This window comes from Melospiza georgiana, chromosome 6 (assembly GCF_028018845.1).
Source record: "Melospiza georgiana isolate bMelGeo1 chromosome 6, bMelGeo1.pri, whole genome shotgun sequence".
Taxonomy (NCBI): Eukaryota; Metazoa; Chordata; class Aves; order Passeriformes; family Passerellidae; genus Melospiza; species Melospiza georgiana.
The window spans coordinates 46,522,643-46,547,168 of record NC_080435.1 but is presented as its reverse complement, the minus strand read 5'-3'; the positions used below and the strand labels follow the sequence as shown (position 1 = coordinate 46,547,168).

Here is a 24,526-nt window from a genome sequence, read left to right as displayed (position 1 = left end):
AGAACAGCTGACTCTGTCCTTAGATCATCACTAAGGTACTGCTCTGAACCTCCTGCTGGGAACAGGCAAGCCAGTTTCCTTGCTCACCAGTCACTTGTAATGTTTTGTTCCCTTCGTGCAGATGCTGGACATCCCACGAGTGCTGGATATGTTGAGGCAGCAGAGGATGATGATGGTGCAGACTCTTTCGCAGTACACTTTTGTCTATGGAGTTCTCATTCAGTTTCTCAAAAGTTCTAGACTCATCTAACCCCTGCCACTTCCTAAGAGACTCTGCAAGAGTTTACAGAAAGAAAATTGGAGTTGTCCAGAGCTGTTCTCACTGGTGTTTTCCTCATTGATGGATCCCAGAGTTACCATTTGGGGCTGCCATGGGACTGTTAAATGCGAGTCAGTGCAACAGTCCCTGCACAGCAGGATCTTGGCTGGACTGAATCCTTCCCACGTTCAGCCACAGTCACATTAAGGAATGATTTTACTTGTACTGCTCTGTAGTACTTGCACACATTCTTTAGAGTGGTGTTACTCTGAGCAAAATAAGTATTTTATGGAAAGGAGGTATATAGTACAATTTACTGACACTATGTTTTGAAACATAATTGTTGACTGTGCAAAAGCTAAAATCTGTAGGTGCAGATGGGGTCAGAAATCTGCCCCTTGGGAATGTCAAGGTCTTATGCAGTTTGATTCTGCTTTCAATTTTATATTTAGAACAATACATCTATATTTTTAAAATGAACATTTGGTTTCCTCTGGCTTACTTAGCAAAATGAGCAGCTCTTAGATATTTTAAGCGGTTGCTTTAAGAACAGTTATTTTTATATTTGGGATTTTTAAATTTAAAAGAAAATGAACTACCACAACAGAAAACTTTTAAACATAACAATATTTTCAGAGGAGAAGACTGACAATGTTTGAACCAACTTTTCAAAAATCATGCAGAAAGTCCTAGGGAAGCTGTTGGTAGTTAGCTGTAGTGCCATGTGATAGTGAAACTGAAAGATAATGTCAACTGTTGATAACTTCCATTTCAGAGGAGGCATTTCCTGCAACAGGCAGGGGAAAAATATTTTAACTATCTGTGAGGTTATTGGAAACAAATGGATGAGAGAAAGTACATATTCAGTATTATTCATATATTTAGAGGACAGTTTGATTTTACTGGCTGAAATCAAAGTGGATGCAAATGTTTTAAGCACTTTTTTTGCTCTGTTATTTATGTAGCTAAATATAGAGACTATAATCATGCATTGTTTCATTTGGTAATATACCATTACTAACCTGTTATTTTAGGAAGAGCTTTTTAATTTGATGAAGTGAGAGAACCAAAATGGGAGTAAGAAGGTGCAGAGTGGTGAAGTGGAAATGATTGTCTGAAGTGTAATGGAGGAGGTGTGGCAGCTATGATTGCTGGTTTACACAGTGCAAAGATGACCTTAAAAAAATGCTCATGTTCCAGCCAAGAAAGCCAGTAAAGCACTGGAATTTTCTGTAGAATCTTCCAGATTATTTTGTTAGTGCTAGAGCAAATTTTGCTAATGCTGTGCAGCGTTGCAATGAGGAACATTTGAGAAATTGCAGAAAAGAGCTCTTAGAGGGAGCACTGGGGATGGGGTAATTTAGTGGCTGTGCAAGTGGCTGAGTCAGTGGCTGTGCATGGACCTGAAGTAGGCAGGCACAGACTACTGGTCAAATGATGATATCCCTAAATAATCCTCTGTGGTTTTCAGTGGGGACAGTGTGGTTTTAGCTGCCTGTCAAAGTGTTTTGAGATGCTGAGTTGAAAATCCCTGTTCCAAATTGAGTGATATTTTTTGATATCTGGTTTAATTAAAAAAACCCTTGTATAGTAGACCAGTCTGCAGGCATGGTTAAGTGTACATTTCCCTGGATACCTGCTTAGTGAAATGAAATGAAACTAAAAGTCAGATTTAATAGTGCTGAAATTGTTATTTTTCTGAGGGTTTGGAAACTATTAAACCCCCTTCAAAACAATAGTTGTGTCCCAGAACACGAATTAAGGATTATAAATTGGTTGGCTCAATTTCCTTTGTAATAAGCTGCTTCCATGAAGGTAAACATATGGTCCAAATGGCATTGAGATAATATATTATTTTGTACAAAAGATATTTCTTTTAGGTACACAATATTGATCTGGTGCTTTCAGGTCTGCTTGGAAGCAGTCTGATTTGTTGTATTCTCAGTATAAGTTAGATTGAATATTTCAGATTAGGGAAAAGAAATTTGTTCTTATATAAAATGCCTAGGAATTGTTAATTGCCAAACATAAAACTGGAAGTCCAGAGGAAACCAGTTGCTGAAGACAGATCCTTTATACCTAAACCTTGCAGACATACCAATCTGACATATCTGTGTTGACAGAAGTATTGAAAGAAGCAAACATACTTAGCTATTTTTATCATGCTCGGTTTTAAAAACATTGTTAATTTTTGCCACAGTTCACTTCTATCTGCAGAAATGTTATTGAATGGGAGGGCAGGCTCTGAAATGTAGCTTGTACTTTTTCCATTTCTTAACTTTGCACTGTGGTCTTCGTCACCTGATAGATGCATTTTTAATGTCATGATGGACAAGCAGAACCTCAAGCAGCAGTTTCTGAGACAGAACATCAGCTGTGAGGCATTAAAAGGAACAGTAATAACAAGCAATTTAATCCAGTATTTATGGGATTATCTGAGGTGGGTGAGGAAATGTGTATCTTTTAGCTTATTTTTATGTTTAGCTAAAAGAAATTGTGTTCATTTTCGAGGTGGCTCTGCTCAAATCTGGTAGTCACAGTCTTGGTTTTTTCAGTGTACCACTGCTACCTCCTCCCCTTCAGCCTCCAGTTCTGTCCATCAGCAGTCTGCTTTTGCAGTGATAGACTTAACCTTATTAGACTTGACTTTATGTGAGTTTTTCTACTGAACACCGTAGGATTGCTTTTGTTTGCAAGCATATGGCTCCGAGTGAGCATTGAAAATGAGCAGTTTCTCTTCTAGATACCAAATGAAATTAAACTTCACAACCTTCTTTAAAAAATTATTTTTAAACCATTGTTTAGATTTTCAGTTAACTTATAAAAGACAGTTCAGTTTTTAGCACTTTTGTTCTGAGCCTTGAAAAGGGATGCATTTTTACATGTAGTTGTGCTGGGTGCTTCATGAAGTTCTGGATGTTATAACAATATCCACTGTCCAAATCCAGCCACAGTGTGAGTCAAAGGTGGATTTATTTGTCAAAAACTTAAAATTTCTCTAAAAGCCTGTCCAATTTTGCCAAATGTGTATCTGTTTTTATGGGGATGAAATCAGATGATTATGCAAGATTTGAACAGAGTTTGTTTAGTAAGAAAAGTTGTATGAAGAATTCTTGGCAAAGATGATGCTGATCTCTAGGGATGTCAGAGCTCTCAGGGACAAATAAAGGTGCTATATACTGTCAAGAGACAGATTTGATGGTCTTTTGTTGACTAGGTAGAAGATGCTTTCTAGGATCAAATTATATGAAGAGACAGGAGAAGAGCATACAAACTGTAGCAAGGACATCTGCATATTTGGTTTCTTTCTTGGTTGCTCTGATGAGAGATTTTTTTCTTTTTGGCCAGTGAATCTTTGTAGTCTTGGGCTAAAACCTCTTCTCTAAGAAGCAAAAGTCGGAGCCCTGTCCATTGCAAAGATGTCACTGACTTGGCTGGGATAACTTTAGGCTGCAGCCCCTCCTGGCCCTGTTTGGTGAGGGAGGAGCTCTGGGGTGCACAGGGCAGTTTGGCACAGCCTCTGCAGCCTTCACAGCAGTGCTCCCCTTTTTTCTGCTGCCCCCCAGGAAGAGCAGGGAAAGCTTTATGCCTTTATTTCACTCATTGGAATACCTTTCACACAAGGTGCAGGATGCTACAGTTTATATGTAGAAATACATTTAATTCAAAGAAGGTGACCAAGGCAGTGTTCCTGTATTTCTATGAATGAAAAGCTGCTCTAAGTTATCACCAATATTTAGAAAAAAAGTCAAATACAGTAATAACAAATAAAAGTAAAACAAATTTTTACTAAAGTGGAAAAGATTCTTGACATTTTAAATTTGGCTTCTCTTGTAATCCTGTGTATCTCTTTTTGAAATGGGCAACGCTTGGAGCAATTTTCTCCAGAATGGCTCCTTTAAATGTAATAAGTAAGGCTGAGGCTGCTGCTCCAGCTGCTGCTGCTGCATGTTTTGTGTTGGAGCAGCTGTTGAAGTTGAGTGGCTCATAGATTTCAATGGCTTCTGGACCAAACTTGGAAACTGCAGGGTTGTTTATCATAGCTGTGTAATGAAACCTCAGTTTTAATATCAATAGCATCACTAAATCCCTGGGATTTAAAAACAGTGAACCCATCACTCTATTTCAATAGTTCAAACTATCAATTTGAAAGAATCAATGCTTCAGTTGCTAAGAACTCAGTGCTTTAGTGTTTAGGGTTGGGTTTTTTCTGTTAGGGGCAAAGTTGTGGAAAGCCAGAGTCCAGCCCTGCAAGATGCAGAATTCCTGCAGTTCTTCATGATACCGTAGGAATTAGCATGGGCTTACTGCCAATGAAAGCCTGAGCCCTTGAAGCATGAATGTGCACCTCTGCTTTAAATTCAAATACAGATTACAAGAATTAACCAAAAGTATGCAGCAGGAATGTGCATACAGGAAAGTACATCATTCAAAGGAAAAGTAGATGAGGGTTCAAAAGAAATTCTCTTGTGCAAGTACAAAATTTTGGATGTAGAGAGTGAGGATGTGAGGAGTGGCAGAAGGCATTTGGAGGAGGATTTGGAATGTTTTGTATCCAAAGTAGAGCTGCTAGCAGGGTTTGAGTCATACGGTATGTTTTTCATGGCATGGTAGGATAAGTGAATGTAGTCATAGGTGTTATTTTTACTGGCTTTTTAAAATGTGATTTTTTTTAAACTCCAAATACTTTTTCAGAGGCTCTGTTATTTTTACATATCTTCCTTTCCAAATGTATTGAATGCAATCTGTCAGCTTAATTTCTGTTTACTTATTAAAGGTCAGATTTTTCAAACTACAGTCTCTGGTTTTACAGATACAAAATGCAGGGGGAATAGGCATACTTGCAATTTTGCAGTGATAATTTCTAATGGATGCAGGTGAGATGATTCAAAATTCTAACTATGTTTTGAATGAAGCCAGGTGTATGCAGTTGGTGTGAGTTGCACCAAGTTAAGGCTGGGCTAACAATGAGATTCCTGAAATATGGAATTTACCATGTACTTAGAAGGTCTGTTGCAATGCAGCATTTGCAACACAGTGACATTAAAACAATGTACTGCTGTGCTAAGCTAAGGGAAAAAAATCTTAAACTGCTGTTGCAAATGTATCTGTAAAAAGAGAAGTTAAAGAAACAAAAATTCTCAATATGATCTTGCTCAGGAGCAACTAACTTGGTGCACTCTGTTGGCATCACGTTACTTTAAGATCTAACTGGACTGAAAAAAAATGATTTGTTAACTTCAATGAGCATTTAAAAAACCTGTTGCTAAATAGCCTTTGGTTCTATTCTTTGCTATTTTCCACATCGTGCTGTGTTTGGTGGTTAAGAATAACATCAAGGGTGTTTGTTTTGTTGAAGTCTATTCTTCAGCTTTACTTAGGGAACGAAGCTAGAAATCAAATGTAAAGAATCTAATGAACAGTTTACAACAGATCCAGCTTGTGGCAAGTCAAAGAGCAAAGCTGCAGATACTGTAATGTTCTTTGGTTCAGATATGCAGCGATCAAAATTACCAAATTATTAATTTTATGAGCAGTTTCAGAAGGTGCCTAACTTTTATAAAGGGAATTAAATGCTGTTTTTCCATTTGGAAATATTTAGGTAAAATTAGGAGGCTTTCTTTTAATGTACTTTAAAGACATTGCAAATGCCATTAATTTTTAGAATGGTAGGAAATTTGATGGAGAAAACCCCCGTAAAATCCTCCAGTCTGTCACCTTGCTAATGCTGGACAATTCTGACAGACAAGGTGTGTATGCTCTTTACAAAGATACTTGCTTAAGTTGCTTTGAAATACCCAACTTATCTGTCCTCTTTGTGGCTGTTCTGGGGGCACTTGGATGGAAATTTAAGAGGCTTTACCTGGCAAATCAGCAAGTATGTACACTCCTGCACGCTGCTGGAATCCCTTCATTCATTAAAAGCAAACAGGTGTTTGAAATCCTGTCAGCAGTTTTGTAGGACTGAGTCCTTAGTGTCAGAGGAACACAGGATCTGGCTCCATTTCCTTCAGTTTTCACTTGAGCCAGTATGCAAGGATTTTAATGGGACTTTGTTTAAAAGTAGCAAACATGAAGTATTATTTTCTAGTACTAAGCTAGTGGTTAATATGTCTATTTTTTGCTGTCTTGCCACCAATACTGTAAAAATGTATAATCAAACCAGCTTTAATTCTTGTAAAACTGAAATTGGTTTGTAAAACAATGTACAAATTGTGTTTCATAGACAGAAAAGCTTGTATTACTGAATGTAATATATGTGAAATGAATATATTATAGTCTATTTTTGCCATGGAAATAAATATTTGAAGCAATTATGAGTTTTTATAGTTCCGTTATTAAAGGAAAAATCCAAGAACTTACTCTTCATGTGTAGTCCTAAGATGGGACTTTGCCTTCAGTTCACAAAGGTGTGATCCCTCTTCCAATGTGCTGCAAGTACTGGGTATAAAATTTGTGTCAGGTACTAATAGGTGTCATCTTTGTGGCAGGAAAATCTTGTGTCTGCTGCTCTGTCATATTTTTTCGCAATGTCTTGTATTTTCTAAAGCTGTTTTTGGTACTGAACTTCCAGTTTCCCTCTAACATTTAAGTGTAGGAGGGATTAAAAGCTTTTGAAAGTTGGAGATTCCTTTCCAAAAACATGTGAGAGAAGAAACAGTTGATCGTATGCTTACTATGATTGGAGCTGCTGCCAACAACAAGCAATGAAGTTATTTTCATTCTAGAACTGGCATTGAGTTAAAAAGGGAGGTGATGCCGAGCTTGCTCTACACACCTGGTGCAGCATGAATGAGGCTTTGTGAGGTAAATACAAGAATTGCACACCAGGCATTATAGCTTCACACTGGACAAGTGCATATCCTTTGTCTTTGCTTTATTTGGAGCATTGTCCACCTAGCTCCATCTGAAACAATCAGGCTTTTAGCTAAATTTTGTCTTCTAGGTGCAACTCAGTTTGAAGGCATTAATCAGCTTAAGGTAAGACAGTTATAAACCACAGATCCATCTGTACTTGTCAGAGCAGTTCCCAAATGCTGGGGAATGTCCTGTGTGATGCTCATTGTAAGCAAAGTGCTTTTATCAGACATTGATTCAAAACCAGAAGAGGAAAATGAGACTTCCTGGGACCCGAGGCTCATGGTGAAACACTCAGCAGTTTTGATCACACATTATTTATACTGGTTTTAGACCTCTGGCAAAAGTATCTTCAGAAACCTAAAATTCCTCTAAATCCAAATGGTTTTAAACTGCAGTTGTTATTTTCCAGCCACTGTAAAATTCCCATTAGAGACTTCTGGTAGTCAGAGTTGGTTGACAGGGACATGACTTGATGCTTGGATTTGGCTCATCTGGCACTTCAGGAGCTTTCTTGGGCAAGAGCTCCAGGACTTGGTACACGAGAAACTTATGGGAGCTGATGAGAGAAGTTTCTGGCTCACCCAGAAGAGCAATAGGAATCCAAATGACAGGTATCAGACGCACTAGCTTTGATGCACTGCAAAAAAGCTCAATCTACCCAAAATAAGGAGCATTGCTGAGTGTATGAACTCCCTGCAGTCAGAGCAAATTTGTCCTTAGTGCCATGGTGTTAGGAGGGCTGCCATGGTGAGTTTAGCATTTTCAGTGCATGTATGCCATCAAGCTGGAAGTACAGTGCTCCATTTGAGCCTGTTTTCAGGACAAAAGGTCAGCCTTATCCCTCTGCACAGTGCTGGTGTTTAAAGAATGACAAATAAGCAGAACTGAGAGTAATGGACATTCAGGCAATGCTTCACAAATACTTCAGGTTGAATTTCCTGATATTTGGGAAGGTAACTTTGGCCATGGGCTGGCCCTGCTTACCACTCCCCTGCCCCTCAGCTTTGTTACTGGAGTGTGCCTGAGGCTGCAGCACGGGTGTCTCATGGCAGGGCTGTGCTCTCACCTCCAGCTGCTTCCTCAGGTACAGGGAGGAACAAGGAGCTGGCTGGGGAGATGTGCCAAAGAATCCTTTGGGGAGATCAGATAGCACCATTAAGAGAATTGAACAGAGACTCTAAGATGTTCAAATACTGAGGAGGAGCCATGGAGAAACACACCCTATGGAAACCCATAGCAAGGGCCTTTAAAGACTGATGCTCAGGCTGAAACTCCCTGTATAAGGGTAAAGGCTGTCAGGGTGGGATGGGAGTAGCCACTATGCAAGCTTGTGTCTGGGGAAGGGAAAACCAAGATGAAAGCTTCAGGAGCTCTTCTGTCTTTCTCTTAGAATCCAAGACAGAGCCAGCTTCCAAACCTGTGCTATCTGTGTGATCTCTGGATTCACTTGTGTCAAACATTGGGAAAAAGCAAGGTGCCAAATGCCTCTGAGCTGAATTTCTGATTGGAGAGGCTGCACCTCTGAGGTCCTGCAAGGAATTCTCAGGCTGACAGGAGAGCTGACGGCCTCTAACACGTGTCTTCACTTCTTTGGCATGTGAGCATGCTTATGAGTGAGAGAAATGGATACTGGGAAGAGCTGGGGTCACCTCATAGTTGTGTTACTCATCTGGACCCAGTCTCTGGCTGCTGTGAGCTGTAAGGTATGCTGCAGCCCTCACACAGATACTGTAAGGGGAGTCCTACAGGCTTGCTGAATTCTTGGGATAACTGCAGAGAGCTCTGCACCTCGTGCTACAGATCACGCTGCCTACGAGAATGGGATAGCGCAGCTCTGTTCCCTGCCAGCCTGAGCTCTGCTCGAGTCTCTCTCTCAGGTTTCAGAGGCCTCCCTACTCCATTTATGTAGCCTTTCCTTGCCCTCTCAAGGTCTGATTTCATTCCCCCAGTGTGGGAGGGCTGGAAGGATTGCAGGGGAACCTGTGTGTGCTGAATCCTGTGATCTACAATAGCAGCAAGGGCACAGCAGCACCTGTGTTGGTGCCTGTGGGGAAGTCTGGCATTCCTCCAGCCTAAAACACTGTGTTGGATTGAGAGCCTGCACTTTTTGCAGGCCAGTGTCATGGCTTCAAAGATGAATGCAAGTGAAGTTTTGTGTGTTGTCACCTGGCTGTGGGGCACACCTCCTGGCCTTTGCTGTCAGCTAGAATTAGCTTAGTGGGTGAGCTAAAATGTACCATTAGGAACTCAGCTATTCTGGAGACTTTCTACAGAGAACAGAAAGTCCCATGCACAGTACTTCATCCTTCATTTTGGTACCCTTCAATTGAAATAACAATTCTTGTTGCTGCTCCTCAACTGCCTGACACCCTGGAGTCCTCCTAGGCTTTAAAATGGAGATAAGCTACAGGTGGGTGTTCTACAACTCAGATGATTTGTTGAGCTAGTTCCAACTGCTGTTTCTTCTTTTCCCTTCCCAGTGATGCTTTATCCCTGTGACATGCTCAGCATCCCCTGGCCCACAACCTGCTACAGGTTTTGAAACTGGATCCCTTGACTGGCTGTGACTGTGCTGGGGCAGTGGCTGGGGCAGATTAATTTACTGCTCACCTGTTTGCATATGACTTGCTTTACTACTGGAATACAAACTGAAGGTGGTTGTTTCTGAATGAAGCAGATTTCACTAAAGGAAACAGGAAGATTGGACTGCCTGTATCCGGTTTGGTTGTTTTGGAGAGTGAGAAATGATTTTTGTTAAAATCACTGGTTGCTGTTCCGTTCCTTGTAATCTGTGTACATACCAGGTGTCAGCTCTTGAGAACAGCAGGGTAAGTGCCTGGAAAGGGCCAGAGAAAAAATGATGGCTTTGGAACATCTCACAGCTGCAGTGCCCTCCACTTGCTTATCAATGTATGCTCCTGTCTTGGGTGGTCCAAAATTAAAGTGGGATACTGGACTTCCTCATAGCTTTCTGAAGTAGACCTTGAGTTCCAATTTTGTATTTTTTCCCCTTTGCATAAATTTTTAGGTCTCAAATACAAGCTCTATGATACAAAGGTAGTATCATGCATTAGGTATACACAGAAAGGTAAAATACATTTGAAGGCCAATGTTAACAAGTGGCAATCTTGTTGGTTAGAAACTGTGCTGTCACCACGATGGAACAGCCTGCCTTAGGGGCTACAAATGAAACTCCTGGGACTATTTTTTATTTATGCTAATGTTCTAGTTCTCTTACTCATAAATGCTGCACAAAACATTGCTGAGGAAACAAGTAGCCCTTCTTTCCCCATTGTCCAATGGAGCCATTTGTACTTGAATCATGAAATGCTGTCAGTTGAGCTGCATCCTTCTTACAATTACTCTTGCATAGCTATAAATGATAAAGTGTATAGAAATGCAGAGAAACAAAATTGTGAGGTCATTCTGCAGCTAAGCCTAAATGAAAGCTCTGTAGGAGCCGAAAACACTGGGTGGATCAAGGATAAAAGGATGGCTCAAAGCTGGTTGTTTACTGGTCAGCCCTAAGACATGTGAGCACCTTTATTCTTTGATCCTGTTAATCTTTACTTCAAATGACCAAAATCCCTACTTTGCTTTGTAAATAAACAGAATCCTACCTTTGAAGCAAAGAGCAGTGATGACAAAACTGTAGCTTTAAAGACAAGAGGCCGTTTTGTTACAGCAAAGTAACACTAGCAGGCTTTTGTCTATCTGAAAAAACATTGATGTTATGATGTATGTACTCATGGCCCACATGAATCTGGGCAGAAAAAATCTTTACACTGCAGATCACTGCTGCTGACTGCTCCCAAGCTTAAGATTCAGGCATGTAATGGTGTGTGATGCCCTGTTCTGCTACTGCTTTTGCCAAGACTTGAGTATAACACAAAGTCAAATGTGACAAGAGAAAAAAATTCAAACCCAACCAACTAAAACCCTCAGAAAAATCCCCAAACCTTGCAGTGTTGATTAATCTTACCAGTGGTGTGGGTCAGGCTTGCATATCAGGGTCTTTAAACAACTTACGTTTTAAGCACTATCTTAAAAGTAAATGTGAATAGAAGAGAGAAAGTTTTAAATCCAAGGCAGCCTAAATTTGCTCTTGGATTTGCACATAAACTGATTTTATATAGGTAGCATCTATCTAGAATGTTTTTTCCCTACTATCCTACAGGAGTGCCTCCTATGAGAGAAACCAGTTCTGTGGACTGGACTCACTGCTCCAGTTGCTGGATATTGGGGTGTGTAATTCTCTGCTTCTTTAACAGACAGGTCACTGTGGATCCAATAGACGTTCACACTTACAGTTTAGGAAGACAGGTGCTTTCTTTGTGAAAGGTCTCTCTTAATCAAGTTTTTTCCTCTTTTAAGTTGCTGTTACCCAGAAAAAAAAGTTACTCAGAAAAAAATGTCATTGATGTTGAGACAGTTCATCAACAGGAAATATGGTCAAGGTTTTTATTTGTTTTTATGTTACTTGTATTACAGGAAATGAGTATGTCATTACTAGCGTCTTTCTGTGATTTTCCTAAAGTATTTTTGCATGTGAAATTTGAATGTGAAATTCTTACTAATCTTTAATCAGACTCATGCAGACCAGAAGCCAGAGTTTGCTGAGTGACATTTTTTATGATGTACAAGTCACAAGTGTAGAGATAGGAAGGGAAAAAACCCCTAAATTCCTATTATTGACCAAGAATGGAGAACTTGGAATGGAGGGCCTGAAGAATGGGTGAAGTCCTGGCCGAGGAGCAAAGAGGCTTTATACTTGTATTCATCAAACCATGTTCTTTAGCTTTTGAACCAGTCCCTGTGGGACAGAATTCTTCGTAGACTAGAAACAAATTTTCCTAGGGCATCCTTTCTGTTCAGCTCCCTTGGGTAAGGAATAGAGAGGGAGTTTCCTTAAGGATGGGAGGAGGTCTGTGATCACTTGTGCAGGGACAAACCCTCCCTGCACTGTACTGACTCAGCCCTGTGGTCACATCTTTTCAACAAGACAGGCTCTGATGGGGGGGATGTAGAAGTGCTCACATTATCTCACCTGCTTTTCAGTGAGCCAGAGCACTCATGCTGCAGGCCAGGCTTACAAGGCAACCAACTGAGCGTGGCAGATGAAAGGCTGGTGCCCATCTGCCCAGCCACATGTACCTGGCTAAAATAAACTCTGTCTCCTTTCATTGTCAACAAGGACAATTTATTATTGTGGACAAGGCATCCAGGAAAGTGCCTTTTGCTTTCTTTGGGAATTGTGCTCTGCACTGCAGTGCTGTGATAATGCCAGACGTTTTTCTCTGACTGCCTTCCTTTAGCTGTTTTTTGAAATTTCTTTTTTGTCTAAAAGTTTATGCTTCCTAAGTGAAGCAGTGGTCTGTGTCTATTCAGCTCCTTTAAGCTGCAATGGGTCATCTGGCTGATGGAGTCACAGACTTTGGTCGAGGCACAGGGGAGGCAGGTGGTGGCAGTTGTTATGTAAGGACTGGTACAGCTTGGGCTTGTTTTTGGAGGAAGGAGGTTAGAAATTGACCCTAGGAGATAGAGGACAGGCTTAATCCAGGTTCCTAAGACTTCTCCTAGTTCCTCACCTACAACAAGACAATGTAACTTGCCAGCATTTCCTCAGAACCTGTTAAACTCATTCTGCAGCAACAGGAATGTCAGGCAATAGCTGTACTCTGATTAAACAATGACATTTGGGTTGATTTCGTGCAATGCATGTACTAACTTCAATTTAAACTTAAACCAGAAAATACACCACCTATTTTCCATTTGCTGTACGAGGTGCCTGATGTGTTTTCTTCTACACAGTTCTAGTCAACAAACAGTAAGCAATTCAATCATTTTCCAAAACCAAAGCTTGATGCAGAATGCTATGCCATGGCTGTCATCAGTGCAAGAAATTGAACTTAGCAGTTACATTCAGTAAAGAACTAAAAATAAAAAACTGCAGCCATTAATCTACATAGATCTGTTAAAATTTGGATTTTCTTCTTGTGAAATAGTTTGGTTTTTCGCTGATGGGCTTTTGCAAATGGTAACATAGCACACTGCATGGTGGAACTGCTTGTCCATTCTGGAAGAGGACATAGTTTGATGTTAAGTTTATGTTAAGTTGTTGAATTCTTGCAGACCAGAACATCTCAGATCTTTATAGCAGGATCATAAATGCGCTATCAATTAATTTATTTAAATCAATAAATATTTCATAACTTATTATTACAGCTCTAAAAATATAAATCTAGTTTTAATATTCTCAAGTTTGTTTTGAGTTATACAATTATGGGCAAAATACAAAAAATTCTTCTGATAACTGACCCTTAACTGACCCTTTATCCTTTAAGATCTAATTTACACAGAGATTAATGCCCAATTAATAGTATCCTGCTACAGAGATCTTACCAGTATTTAAACAGAAATAACTGAAAATAAACCTAACAATTTACTATTGGTTGACAAATGGCAGTTCACCACAGAAGGAGCTCTATCTCTGTTTAACAGGTAAATTTTGGTTACAGTTATGAATACTTAGGTGAAATGTGAAGGGCCTCTGCGAAGTTTCCATCAAGTTCATCAAGCTCCTTATTGCTGTGAAAATCCCTGTCACAACCAAACAAATTTGAAGCTGCCTCACAGGTGGGTGAAGTGTCTGGGTGTTCTTCAAATACCACACCACGGAAATCAGACTCTTTCCCAGCACCCATAATTTCAGTGGTATCTTCTGAGAAGTCCTCCTTGTCCTGTGTCTCCCTTGACCTTTTGCTCCAGGACACCGATCGACAATTGTTTGGTTTCGTTGATGACAAGTCCCTGCTCTCAAGGAATTCTTCATTTTTTGTAGCTTTCCTCAGCCTGTGACCTTTACTGTCAAACTCAGGCTCTTCTGTTGTACCACACTTGTGCTGCTCCAGTGGGCCCGAGGCCTCCTGATCTGCATGGATTTGCTCTGTGTCGCTGTCCTGGTCGCAGCCAAGGTCTGATTTCAGCACTTCCAACATCTGACGCATTTTGCCCTAAGGGGTGAGGGAGGAAAAGGGTGACACTTCTCCAGCCCCATGGCACCTGAGCACTGCTCACACAGGGCTGGACTCTGACAGAAGGAAAGGGAGGCTGCTTCCAATCAAGTGAGTAAATGAAACACTGAATGTCACCAAACTGAACTGACTGTTGTCCATTCTTTGTCACAGTACCTGTGACTCCTGATCTGCTGTAACCCATGAGTGAGCAGATCTCATTCATGGAGAGAGAGAGGCTCTCCACTGAGTATTCTGAATATTCTGGTTACCTTTACCCTCCAATATACCCGTGCCTTTGTCCTGCTCTTTGGAAATGTCACCTAAACCATATGCAGAGACCACTGTAAGGGCAGCACATACCTCATCAAGGCGGTTCTTATTTTCTTCTATATGGAACTTAAACAGTTGATCCAGAACCCTGTAAATAAGAAATCAAATTATTTCACAGGAGGAAAACCAACTTTTAACAGATGTACATAACCTAATGACAGTATGTTTTTATTTCCATTTCTTAGCTGAATGGCACCTCTAAGACTGTTTCTATTCCACTGTGTCACAAAGAGAGCTACCTGTAGTCAGCAACCCACTGGACACATGCTCAGCAGGCAGACATGGCTTTGGGCAGCACATGGCAATTGTGGGGTGACTTGCAGTACAACTATGTGTGTGTTTGACCTGGTGTGCTTATGTGCTCCAATCCAGTGGTGACTCTACTGGCCTGCTGAAGCATCCAAAATCTCTTGGATGCACCATAGTGGCTGCTATACACAAGAATAAATAAAGAGAAGGAATAAAATCCAGCTTCAGTAAAAAAAAAAAAAAAATCCAGAGAAAAATACTCAGTCCTGAGAGCTCTCTTCCATTTCTTAGGCTGAATGAGAAAAAAGATTCTGTAAAGAAAGTGTTCTGTGACAACTAAAGTACACAGTCACTGGAACAGAATTCTAGAAAGTCAAGTGAATTTAATCTAGCTTACATGTGAAATTATAAAAAAATTGTGGAAGAAAAAATTACTGTAAAAGAGCCAGAGGTAGTCTGCTCTCAAAATTTCTTGAAGATGAATTTTTTTACTTGGTGTATTTAGTATTCTTATTGACAGCCTTGTCATATAAAAAAAAATTAAGTGCACACAGAATAGCAAAAACAGTTGGGAACATTATCAACCCAAAGCAAGATCAGAATATATGAAATTAGACTGCCTTGAATGCAGATTTTCAAAAATGGGTTAAGATTCTGTATATATATTCTGTGTATGTATAGAAATACTGCAATGGGGTTTTTTGCATAAATTGAGAGTTCTTTATTACAAAGAACCAGTATCATATTGAAAAAAATTCTGATTTAGCAGTTGGCTAACTTTTATCTGCAAGAGAATGTAACCTTGTAACTCATGTTGAAGACTGAATTCATACTGGAACTGGAAGGACAGAAGGGGGACAAAGGACCTGTTGTGTAAAAGATTAGTAACTCAGTTTATTTAACAAAACAGATGTTGCAGACTAAAATGAGTTCTTAGTATTTTTCCACCTAGGGTTCCAGGTCAGTTTTTAACAGAAGCTTTTATCTCATGGTACATAGCAGCAGATCAAAGTCGATGACCCAAAGGTATTTCCTAGTTCCTCTTTCTTACATAAAGCAAAAAAGAAGAGGAAACAAAACAAAAGCAAGGGCTAACTGTGTATATGTGTGTATGTAATCACACATGTATGTATGTAATCACACATGTAATCACACATACAAATATGTATGTAATCACTACTTCCCTTACTTATGGAGTCCATGGGTTTCTGACATAGCATTGCAAAATTGAAAACAATTGTAACCTACCTGTTAGAAAATATGCCAAATCGAAGAATTTCATTTGTTACTTCTTCAATGAAAGTTAAATACAAAAGCTCCTCTTCTCTGCAGGGAGAATAGAAACCCCAATGTTAAATGCTCTACCATAGAAACACATATGACATATTTTAGTAGGTTTAATCACCTTCACTGGAAAGGTCATTAAGAAGATTTTATAGTTCTTACATCAGCAGTTATGTTTCATAAAAGGTAAGGCTATCACGACAAGCTAAACCTTTTGCTGAATCTGGACAATAAAAAACTGCAAAGTATGAGACTGTTAGAAAGGTGGTCATAGTGCTTTGCCTTTATGCTAACTTTCTGCTGGAGAATAAATTAGCAGAGGGATCTCAAGCGAGGGAATCAGTGAATCTTGGCAAGAGTTCAGAACCTGCACTGCACTCAAGAAAGGGGAGCTAACTGGGAAAAAAGTGAACAATTGCAGTTTGATGCTCTGGGTATAGGCTTCCAAAGGAGCTTCTAGAGAATTTTCTCTGAAAATTGCTGGTCCTAAATGGAAGCCAAAGAGGATTTAACTGCTTATTTGCAGCACCACTCATTTCAACATATTTCCTTGATGGATAAAATCTTAATGTGAGATGTGACTTTCACCTCTTATCTGTATTTTAGTACCTCTAAAAGAGTTGCTGATGCCAATTACTCTAAATTGGACAGTAAAAATGTCTGGAGTTCTGCTTGAAAGACAACAGGAAAGAAAACCCCAAAAGAAAATATTTCAGTTTCTCTTTCACAGCATCTTTCTAAGTCTCCCAAAGCATCCAATCAAACTCTACTGAGTCATTCTCCAGTCTTAATAAACAGAAAATAAAAAGTTGAATATATCTTGCATTATTTTCATTATATAAAATTTGTAATTGTGCCTAAAGATTATATTTTTGGTTCCCTCTATAGTCAAGGAAGTTACCTACAGATGGTATTTGAGACCTTTATTATAAGCCTTAAGTTAGACATATAGAAGGCTGTCCTAAAACACAAAGAATTAAATGACATTTCCAAGGCCACTTGATGAAGCTTTATAGTGTTTCTGAATATAACTCAAAACTCTACTAATTCTCATCAAATTTCAGTGCAGAAATGTGGTAAGAATGCCTTTCAATTTGGTGCTTCATTTGCCAATATTTGCTTCAGAGATTACAGACCTAAAAAGAAATGGAAACAAACTATAGGCACTGTACAATCTTCTGAAGATAAATTTTCTTTGTATTTTGATTCACATAAATTTTTTTAAGTATTTTGTTTTTCAAGCTCATCAGTTTTGAGGAAAGCCTTCTAGTTTGATGTTGTAAATGAGAAGAAAAATGGTTTGAAAGCATACTTACTCAGGATCGTCAGTTCTCTCTGGTGAAGATGAAGACTTCTGAGGACACCATGATGTCTCTCTAATCAGAAAATCAGGGGGCAAGACAAAAACAACATTCTAAATCCCTTTTATACTACCTTACATTTAATTTTCTTCTGGAGCCATGGAGTGCCATTATATGATTCCCTTTCACAAAAACCCACTATAACACCCCTAAACCCTGCTCCAGGAGCAAAATCCCCTGCTGGCACTGAAACCTGAAAGATTACAGTTCAGGAGTATTACACCACCTCCATTGATGCAGTGCTCAGAAGACCTTGGTGATACTCCAGATGCTATTCAATCTCTGTTATCTGTAAGAATGCCTTTTCAGCTCAGAGTACATTTTTTTCCCTCAGATAAAAATGCCTTTGTGTGAAAAGGCCAGAGAGCAAATCAGCGAGTCATGCATGACACTTAGGTCAGCAATGAGGAGAATCAGCTTGGAACCCTTGGGCTCTGGCCTGATTTCCAACACTGCTCTTGTATTACAGCTATCCCAGTATTAGATTTTCAGAAGAAGATGTGGGAAATGCTCCTGCAATGCAGTATTTAGCTATAGTACTAAACAGTCTGTGAGCTCAGATGTACAGAACTAACAACTGTATTAATGTCTCATCAGTCAATTCTGACAAAAATGCTCACATTTTTCAGAGCTCTCTTTCTTAATTGGCTTCCCAGTGGAACTTATCACAAGAAAAGAATGAATTCTGAAGTTGGAAAAGGCTATTGATATAAAAAACCCAATAAAAGTTCTATAAGAAGAAGTTACAAGGAAAAATGCTAGTGAAGACTTATGGCCTAAGAACCAGCTGTATAGAAAGGAACATTTCAAATATTCCCTCCTGCTGTAAATCAGGCACCTTGGGATGGAGAGTTGAAAATCATCTACTCTTCTCTCAGGCTCATCCAAAGTATATCTTTTATCTTCAGCCTACAACACAGAAACAAAAATCTTTATTATCAGTGCAAATATACAGCAAATTTCACCATTAAAATGAATCTAACAACTCTCTGTGATTAAGCAGCCCTAGAAATTCCATATATTTTCTGAGAAACTCTGGGTAAACAGACAAATAGGACATCTTTTGCTGGAAAGTCATGTACCAATTATCCATGGCCTTAGCAGATATTTGATAGGGCACTTATAGAAACAATAAAAAAAATAAAATTAAAGAGATCTCTTCATGTGACTCAGTGGTTTTTCTTATAGTTTCCACTCAGTGTTCTGAAATTCTCTCTTCTCCATGGAACTAAGTCATGTCATGGCAATAGAGAGAAGAACACCTAAATCAGCTGCTCACTGCTGTGGCAGTGATGAAGTGCATTGCCCCACAGTGATGGTGGTGGGAAGAGTACCCAGATGACTGAGAGATGCATCATTACCTTGTATTTAACCTTCTGCTTTTCACTCACAACTTTTCTCACAGGCATTTTGTCTTCAGGTGGAAAGCTAAAAAATTTAGAGAGGCATTAGATTCCCAAGTAGACTACTTTCAAAAAATGTAGGATGAGAATAGCAATGCCACTGTGGAAATGTCTCATCGGCCTCAAAAGAATGTAGTACCAAACAGTTCAGAAAATTTCTGCCAGACAGGTGATCCAAAATAAGTTTTTAGCTGCATATTAGCAGGGCATAACTGAAACATTCAAAATAATTGTTCAGAATTAAGAATGGAGATGATCCTAAAATTAAAAGTGCGCCAGGAAAATAGACAAGCCAGACAGAAAATCTACAGTTGCAATACAGAGCCGAAGATATCATAATTCCAGTCTTAGGAAATTCCTAATTTATTCTATGACAAAACTGGAGTTGGACATGCAGGCATGGAGGGCACAAAAGGGAAAAGATTTCTCTTTACACGGTAGTATTGGTAGAAACAAAGTCAGAACTGTTCAACTTGCTAAGAAATTCAATGCAAGAGGACACTAATTTTGTTTCAAGTATTTTATACAGGGTATGTACAAAGGTAATTAAATTAAAAACAAAACAATGAAGAGCTGCAATCAAGAGTTAAAAAAAGATGTTTGCATGATGCAATAATTAACAGACTGGAAAGCATGAGACTACAGAGACAATAGTGGGAACTACTTGCATTCTTATATTGGTTAATTCTTTACAAGACAGAACTATACATCAGAGAGCATAGGGAAGAGAGAGGGAATGATTATTCTCAGCAGATGTGAGATTCCACAGTTTGAATTTAGTGGCACTTTGTATCCAATCTGTATAAATTAAAACAGTTGTTCCAGAAAGAAGAGAGGAAAATACACCAATGAAAAAGAAAATCACATTATTTTCTGGCTTTTGCTAAGGTGTATCTAGAATAATTATTCTAGTTGTAAGTTCTAGTAAGACATCAGTATAATTATTCTGGTTTTACACAAATGTAATGAGTATATATCTGGCCTTTATGAAGATGTTATGATAACATCTAAATTCCAGAGCTTCAAAATAAAACTTCACTCTCTGTACCTGGTCATATCAGTCTGTGTTTGAGCTTCCACAAGGTATGATCTGTGGTGGTGGTGACATCTCCTCCTCCTTTGAGCTGGAGTGTAAAACCTGTAGTCTGACAGGAAAGGTTTAGCATCCGATATTAACGTGCGTGGAGTGAAAGGCTTGCGGCTCTTGGTGAAGCATTCCGAGTGCCGCTCTAGAAGGTCCCCGCCGCTGGCCTGGTTTCCATGGCAGCTCTGGTCCCCGTGGTTTCCATGGCAGCTCTGGGAACAGCCAACAATGCTGACAAAGCTCTCGATGGAGTGGCTGCGGGGCAGCTCGGAGCGCTGGCCGGCCCGTGGCATGCACACACAGGAGTTCGAGCCCCCGGCTGCGTGCCGAGAGCGCTTCCGGGCGCACTTCCCTGCGCCGGAGTGAACCGCGCACTCCTCGCCGTGAGAAGATGCTGCTCCTGAGAGGTACTGTGTCTGCCCAGCAGAGGCTGAGACACCATCTTCTGCTTCCAAGGCACTCTGGAAAAAATAAAACAACATTTGAGTGCTTTGCAAGTTACCTGCTTTGCTTATGATGGTACTCCCAGCTATTACTGGGAGCTACCCAGTTGGTAACTGGGAGTTACCATCTGAGAGCCTCAGTGCTAACAGATTTTAAAACCTAGTCACTGGAAATAAGAGAGTAATAAAGAAATGATTTACTTCAGTAGCAAAACATTGGTGGTCTGTTACAAAATATTGATGGCTACATCAAACCAAGAGTTTAATCAATATATTTTTAGAAGTCAAGAAATCATTCCACTGAGTCAAATAATTTGGAACAGTTAAAATATTCCTCCCTGTTCATACCACCTGAGCAAGCTAAGGCAGACATTACCCATAATTATCCCATGCTGAAAAATTCAAGATTATTCCAGAATTGTGTGGCAAAGACAAATAAGACAGAAACACAACTAAATTCAAGTGATATTTTAAGGTGGAGTTTTTGGTTGGTTTGGTGATTTCTTTGTTTGTTTTGTTAAATTAGAATGAACAATTAAATAGAAATTTATTTCAGTCATAAAGTTTTGAAAAACTTGCAATATCAAAGCATAAATACCTGGACAAGTAATTTTGCTTTACAATGTGTCTGAAACACCTTATGGAAAGAGATGTTGTATGTTCTTTTCCTACCTAGGATACAGCCACCCACCGAATATTCTGTCAATCAGTGAAAATCATGTATGACACTTTACAATCTCCATGGGCAGGCATGCTGCAGAACTGGAAGATTAAACCAGAAGCCTATCAGCAAACAAAATGTTGTATAAACCAATTTATTGCATCCACACATATAACTATTTATGAAATTCAGCAACTGTGTGATGCAGAAGAGATGACTCCCATTGTGTGTACTCTAACTATCCAGCACCACAGCTCCCAGAGACAGGGCTTACAGTGCAACAGTGAGGGAGACAAGCTGAGGATAGTGTTATTCTGCAAAATCTCACTGCTGTGCCATGCAATCAGCAAGGCAAAACAACAATTGAATTATAAAATCTGAGAAAACCCAATTCAAAGCCTACAGCTAATTTTCTAAAATTACTATCATACTTTCCTAACACTAGGGCAGTTCATATAGGTCCACATCATCAGCAATAAATTGTTGTAAGATGTTAAGAGAATGTATACAAGTAGAGGTGTTTCCAAAGAAGAAAATAAAATTTCTAAGCCATCTGAGGTTTTTAACAAACTTGAAGTTTAGTTCAGATAGGCTAACACAGAAATTAACTTGTTCATGTACCTCCACCACCTAACAAGGAACAGGAAGGCAAGGAGACACCAGTACAGACCATAACCTCTGCAGTGACAAAAGGAAGAAAAGGAAGATGATTTCCAGATGTGTTTCACTCATCTCTATTATACTTCTGTCAGCCAAGTAAAAACTATTAAGCAGAAGCATTAGATTACTGAAGTTACTGAAGGAACATGTGCCCCATGGGAAGCCTGAGAAAGGGGAGAAAGGGTGGATGCAGTATGATATGACCTGTACATGTGCTGTGACATTTATTTATGACATATAACCACAATGCCAGTTGAGAAGATTCACAGATTCACCAAGTAGCCTATCCTGATCTCACAATTAAGCTACATGGAAACTGCTTTGAGGGAGTAAGACTGAAATACAGATCCAGTACATTTCCAATAGGGCTGCATTGCCTGAGCACAATATAAACCTTGAGAAAATCCTCAAGAACACTTTTTGAAAATAATCAGCTGATTAAGATGTGGATTGAAGGCTGGATGTGTGATTTTTTTCACAAAAACAACTGCAAAATAAAGTGCATGTGGAGATTCTGCAAGATAATCAATACTTGTCCTGAGACTTCTGGAGTCTCCTACTGGGGTGAGCATGGAGAAAAAAAACCCCAATGACTAAAACTGGAAATCTTTATGCATTTATTGAAAATTCATGACATTGTAACCCACAAATAGATAGTGTAAGATAGTAATATATTACTAGTATACCAGTAAGATATAGTGTAGTATATTAACCTATATTTTCTATTCTAACATTCAACCCTAAAAAAGGTGTTTTTAGAAATTCTTAGCAATAGACTCTTACTGTATAAATGCTCCAGTTTCTCATAATTCTGCTACTTTTATTGCTTAAAATCTACACTATTTCATTCTTTTTCTTTTCAAACACAATATTTTAAATTAAAGGTCAAATATTATGAATATACATTTTGTACCATGCAGTAAATGCTATTTACAAGAATATTAAAAATGCAGGTATTTCATTGTGAAAATTAAGTCACAGATCACACTGCCATCATACCATATATTTCCTTCGTAATTTTCTCTCACATCACTAAGATCTATCTCAACTATTCCAGTACCTAAATATCGAGAGTTGCTGGTACCTAATGCAAAGAAGTTTTCTTTTACTTAGCTGAGGCAAAATAAGCTCTTCTTGATGGTGTCCCATGTGAGTGAACTGCATTTTACTACTACAGCATAATTAAATGCTGAACTGATAACATGCAGTTACAATGCCAAACAAATGCCTGTGTTAGCAAGCAGAATAATGAGGCTTACCAGTGTGATTGTTTGCATATAAAGTGGTTGCAGTGGTAGCTCAGCACTATAGAAAACAGATAAGACTGGAAAGTTTCAGCATCCACCTATATAGATAAAAGCTAATTCCATACCCTTCAGTGTATATTCTAAACAGCTTAATTCTTGTAAATGCTTTACTCTCAGTGATTAAAACAGTTCATTGAGCTGCAATATAAATTGTATTGTAGAAGCATTTGTGAGCATATAAGGACTGTTTCCCTGCATTATGCAAAATAATTATTATGAAAAGATATGAAGTTATATTAGCCAATTATTTACCGACACCTCATGAAAATTACATGCTCGCTTCCTCTGAAGCAGTTGAGTTGATACAAAACAAGACAAAAGCACAAGGTTGACATGGAAATATCCTAATTTCCTTATGTATGAGGAAGCTTAGGGCAGTTATCTTCTTCTCCTCAAATATTTCATAAGTAGAACAGACCAAGTAGCTAACTCATGACTAGAGAGAATTGCAACTCAAAGCTGCATCTGTGCCAGCTGTGAGATGTACTCATCTAAATACTGAGAAAAGAATGTCTTTCAAAGCCCTTATCCTGAGGCAAAACTTTACCACTCAAAACAGGGAGAAGTACACTCCAAGTAGACAAAGAAACAATATCATGAACAAGGAACAATTGCACTTCAAAAGATTTTAAGGAGTGTCAGAGAATGCTGATTGTCTGCAATTTGTCTCTTTTTCAGAAAATTATCCTGTGTTGCAAAAAAAATGTAAGCAAGTATGCTCACTTTCCGCTCTGTTTTCTATTAAAAACATCAGATGTTTAAGTAGGAAACAAAAAAAAAGACAAAAAACATGCCTACAAATAGGAAGCTTATTAAAATATATTATTAGTTCTATTCTTCAAATAAAATTTTAAAGAAATTCCAGTATAGTAAATGAACTTTAGCTGTTAGAACTATCAAGAACTATAACTAATGTAATTTGGAGTAAAAAATCTTGACTTGTATCTTGCTTATCAATATATATTTATATTCTGTTAATTCAACCAAGTACAATCTGTTTTGAAAGATACAAATCTACTCAATGATACATTTCAGCAACTTTTTAAAAAAGTTTCATAAAGTATGTATCTATGCTTCAATTTTATTAGTCACAAAACTGGGGTAAACTGAGCAGTATTTTGCAACAAGGTTGTAGAGAGAGGACCTCTGAATTTTCATGGACTCTGTGGAAGAGAAAATTCAGTAAAAAGAGATCAAAGCATCCTGCCGTCATCTGATGGGCAAAAGTAGTAACACAGAGAAAGAATCCAGATTTCTCTATAAGTTACTTTTAATTTCTACAAGAAGTTTAGTTTTCCAGCTCAAAAGCCACTAAAGTATCAGCTGCCTTATAAAAACCAAACTTTGAAAAGAAAGGTTGCTAAATACTTTTTCACATAAAAGGTCCAAGGCAGTTCTTACTGGGGTCACCGAAATTACAGTAAGATTAATCTTGAAATTAACTTGTTCTTGTATGAAAAGGTCTTCCAATAGAATAGTTCATCTACCATTATAAAATGAGATCAAAGAGATGCCTTATGAACTGCACTGTCAGGATACAGAAGCTGCAAATTTGCAATAAATGAGTGTATGATTCTTTTAACTTGAGAAAGCCATTTAAATATTGCT

At 38.8% G+C, this 24,526-nt stretch overlaps 2 protein-coding genes across 3 annotated transcripts in view; one reads left to right on the top strand and one right to left on the bottom strand.

Annotated features, from left to right (window-relative positions):
- PTPN21 (protein tyrosine phosphatase non-receptor type 21) overlaps positions 1-6,573 on the top strand; it is a 43,605-nt gene extending 37,032 nt beyond the window's left edge. The window contains exon 20 of the mRNA XM_058027047.1: positions 122-6,573. Coding sequence (XP_057883030.1) covers positions 122-250 — 129 coding nt within the window. The 3' untranslated portion in view covers positions 251-6,573. The remainder of the gene's footprint in view (positions 1-121) is intronic.
- A 4,994-nt stretch (positions 6,574-11,567) lies between these two features.
- Positions 11,568-24,526, bottom strand: part of SPATA7 (spermatogenesis associated 7) — a 34,319-nt gene continuing 21,360 nt past the window's right edge. For both annotated transcript variants that reach the window (XM_058027048.1, XM_058027049.1), the window contains 7 exons: positions 19,812-20,308; positions 18,722-18,788; positions 18,199-18,269; positions 17,316-17,375; positions 15,964-16,041; positions 14,497-14,554; positions 11,568-14,133 (listed from right to left, as the gene is read on the bottom strand). In XM_058027048.1, the coding sequence (XP_057883031.1) occupies positions 13,639-14,133; positions 14,497-14,554; positions 15,964-16,041; positions 17,316-17,375; positions 18,199-18,269; positions 18,722-18,788; positions 19,812-20,308 (1,326 nt within the window). In that variant the 3' untranslated portion in view covers positions 11,568-13,638. The remainder of the gene's footprint in view (positions 14,134-14,496; positions 14,555-15,963; positions 16,042-17,315; positions 17,376-18,198; positions 18,270-18,721; positions 18,789-19,811; positions 20,309-24,526) is intronic.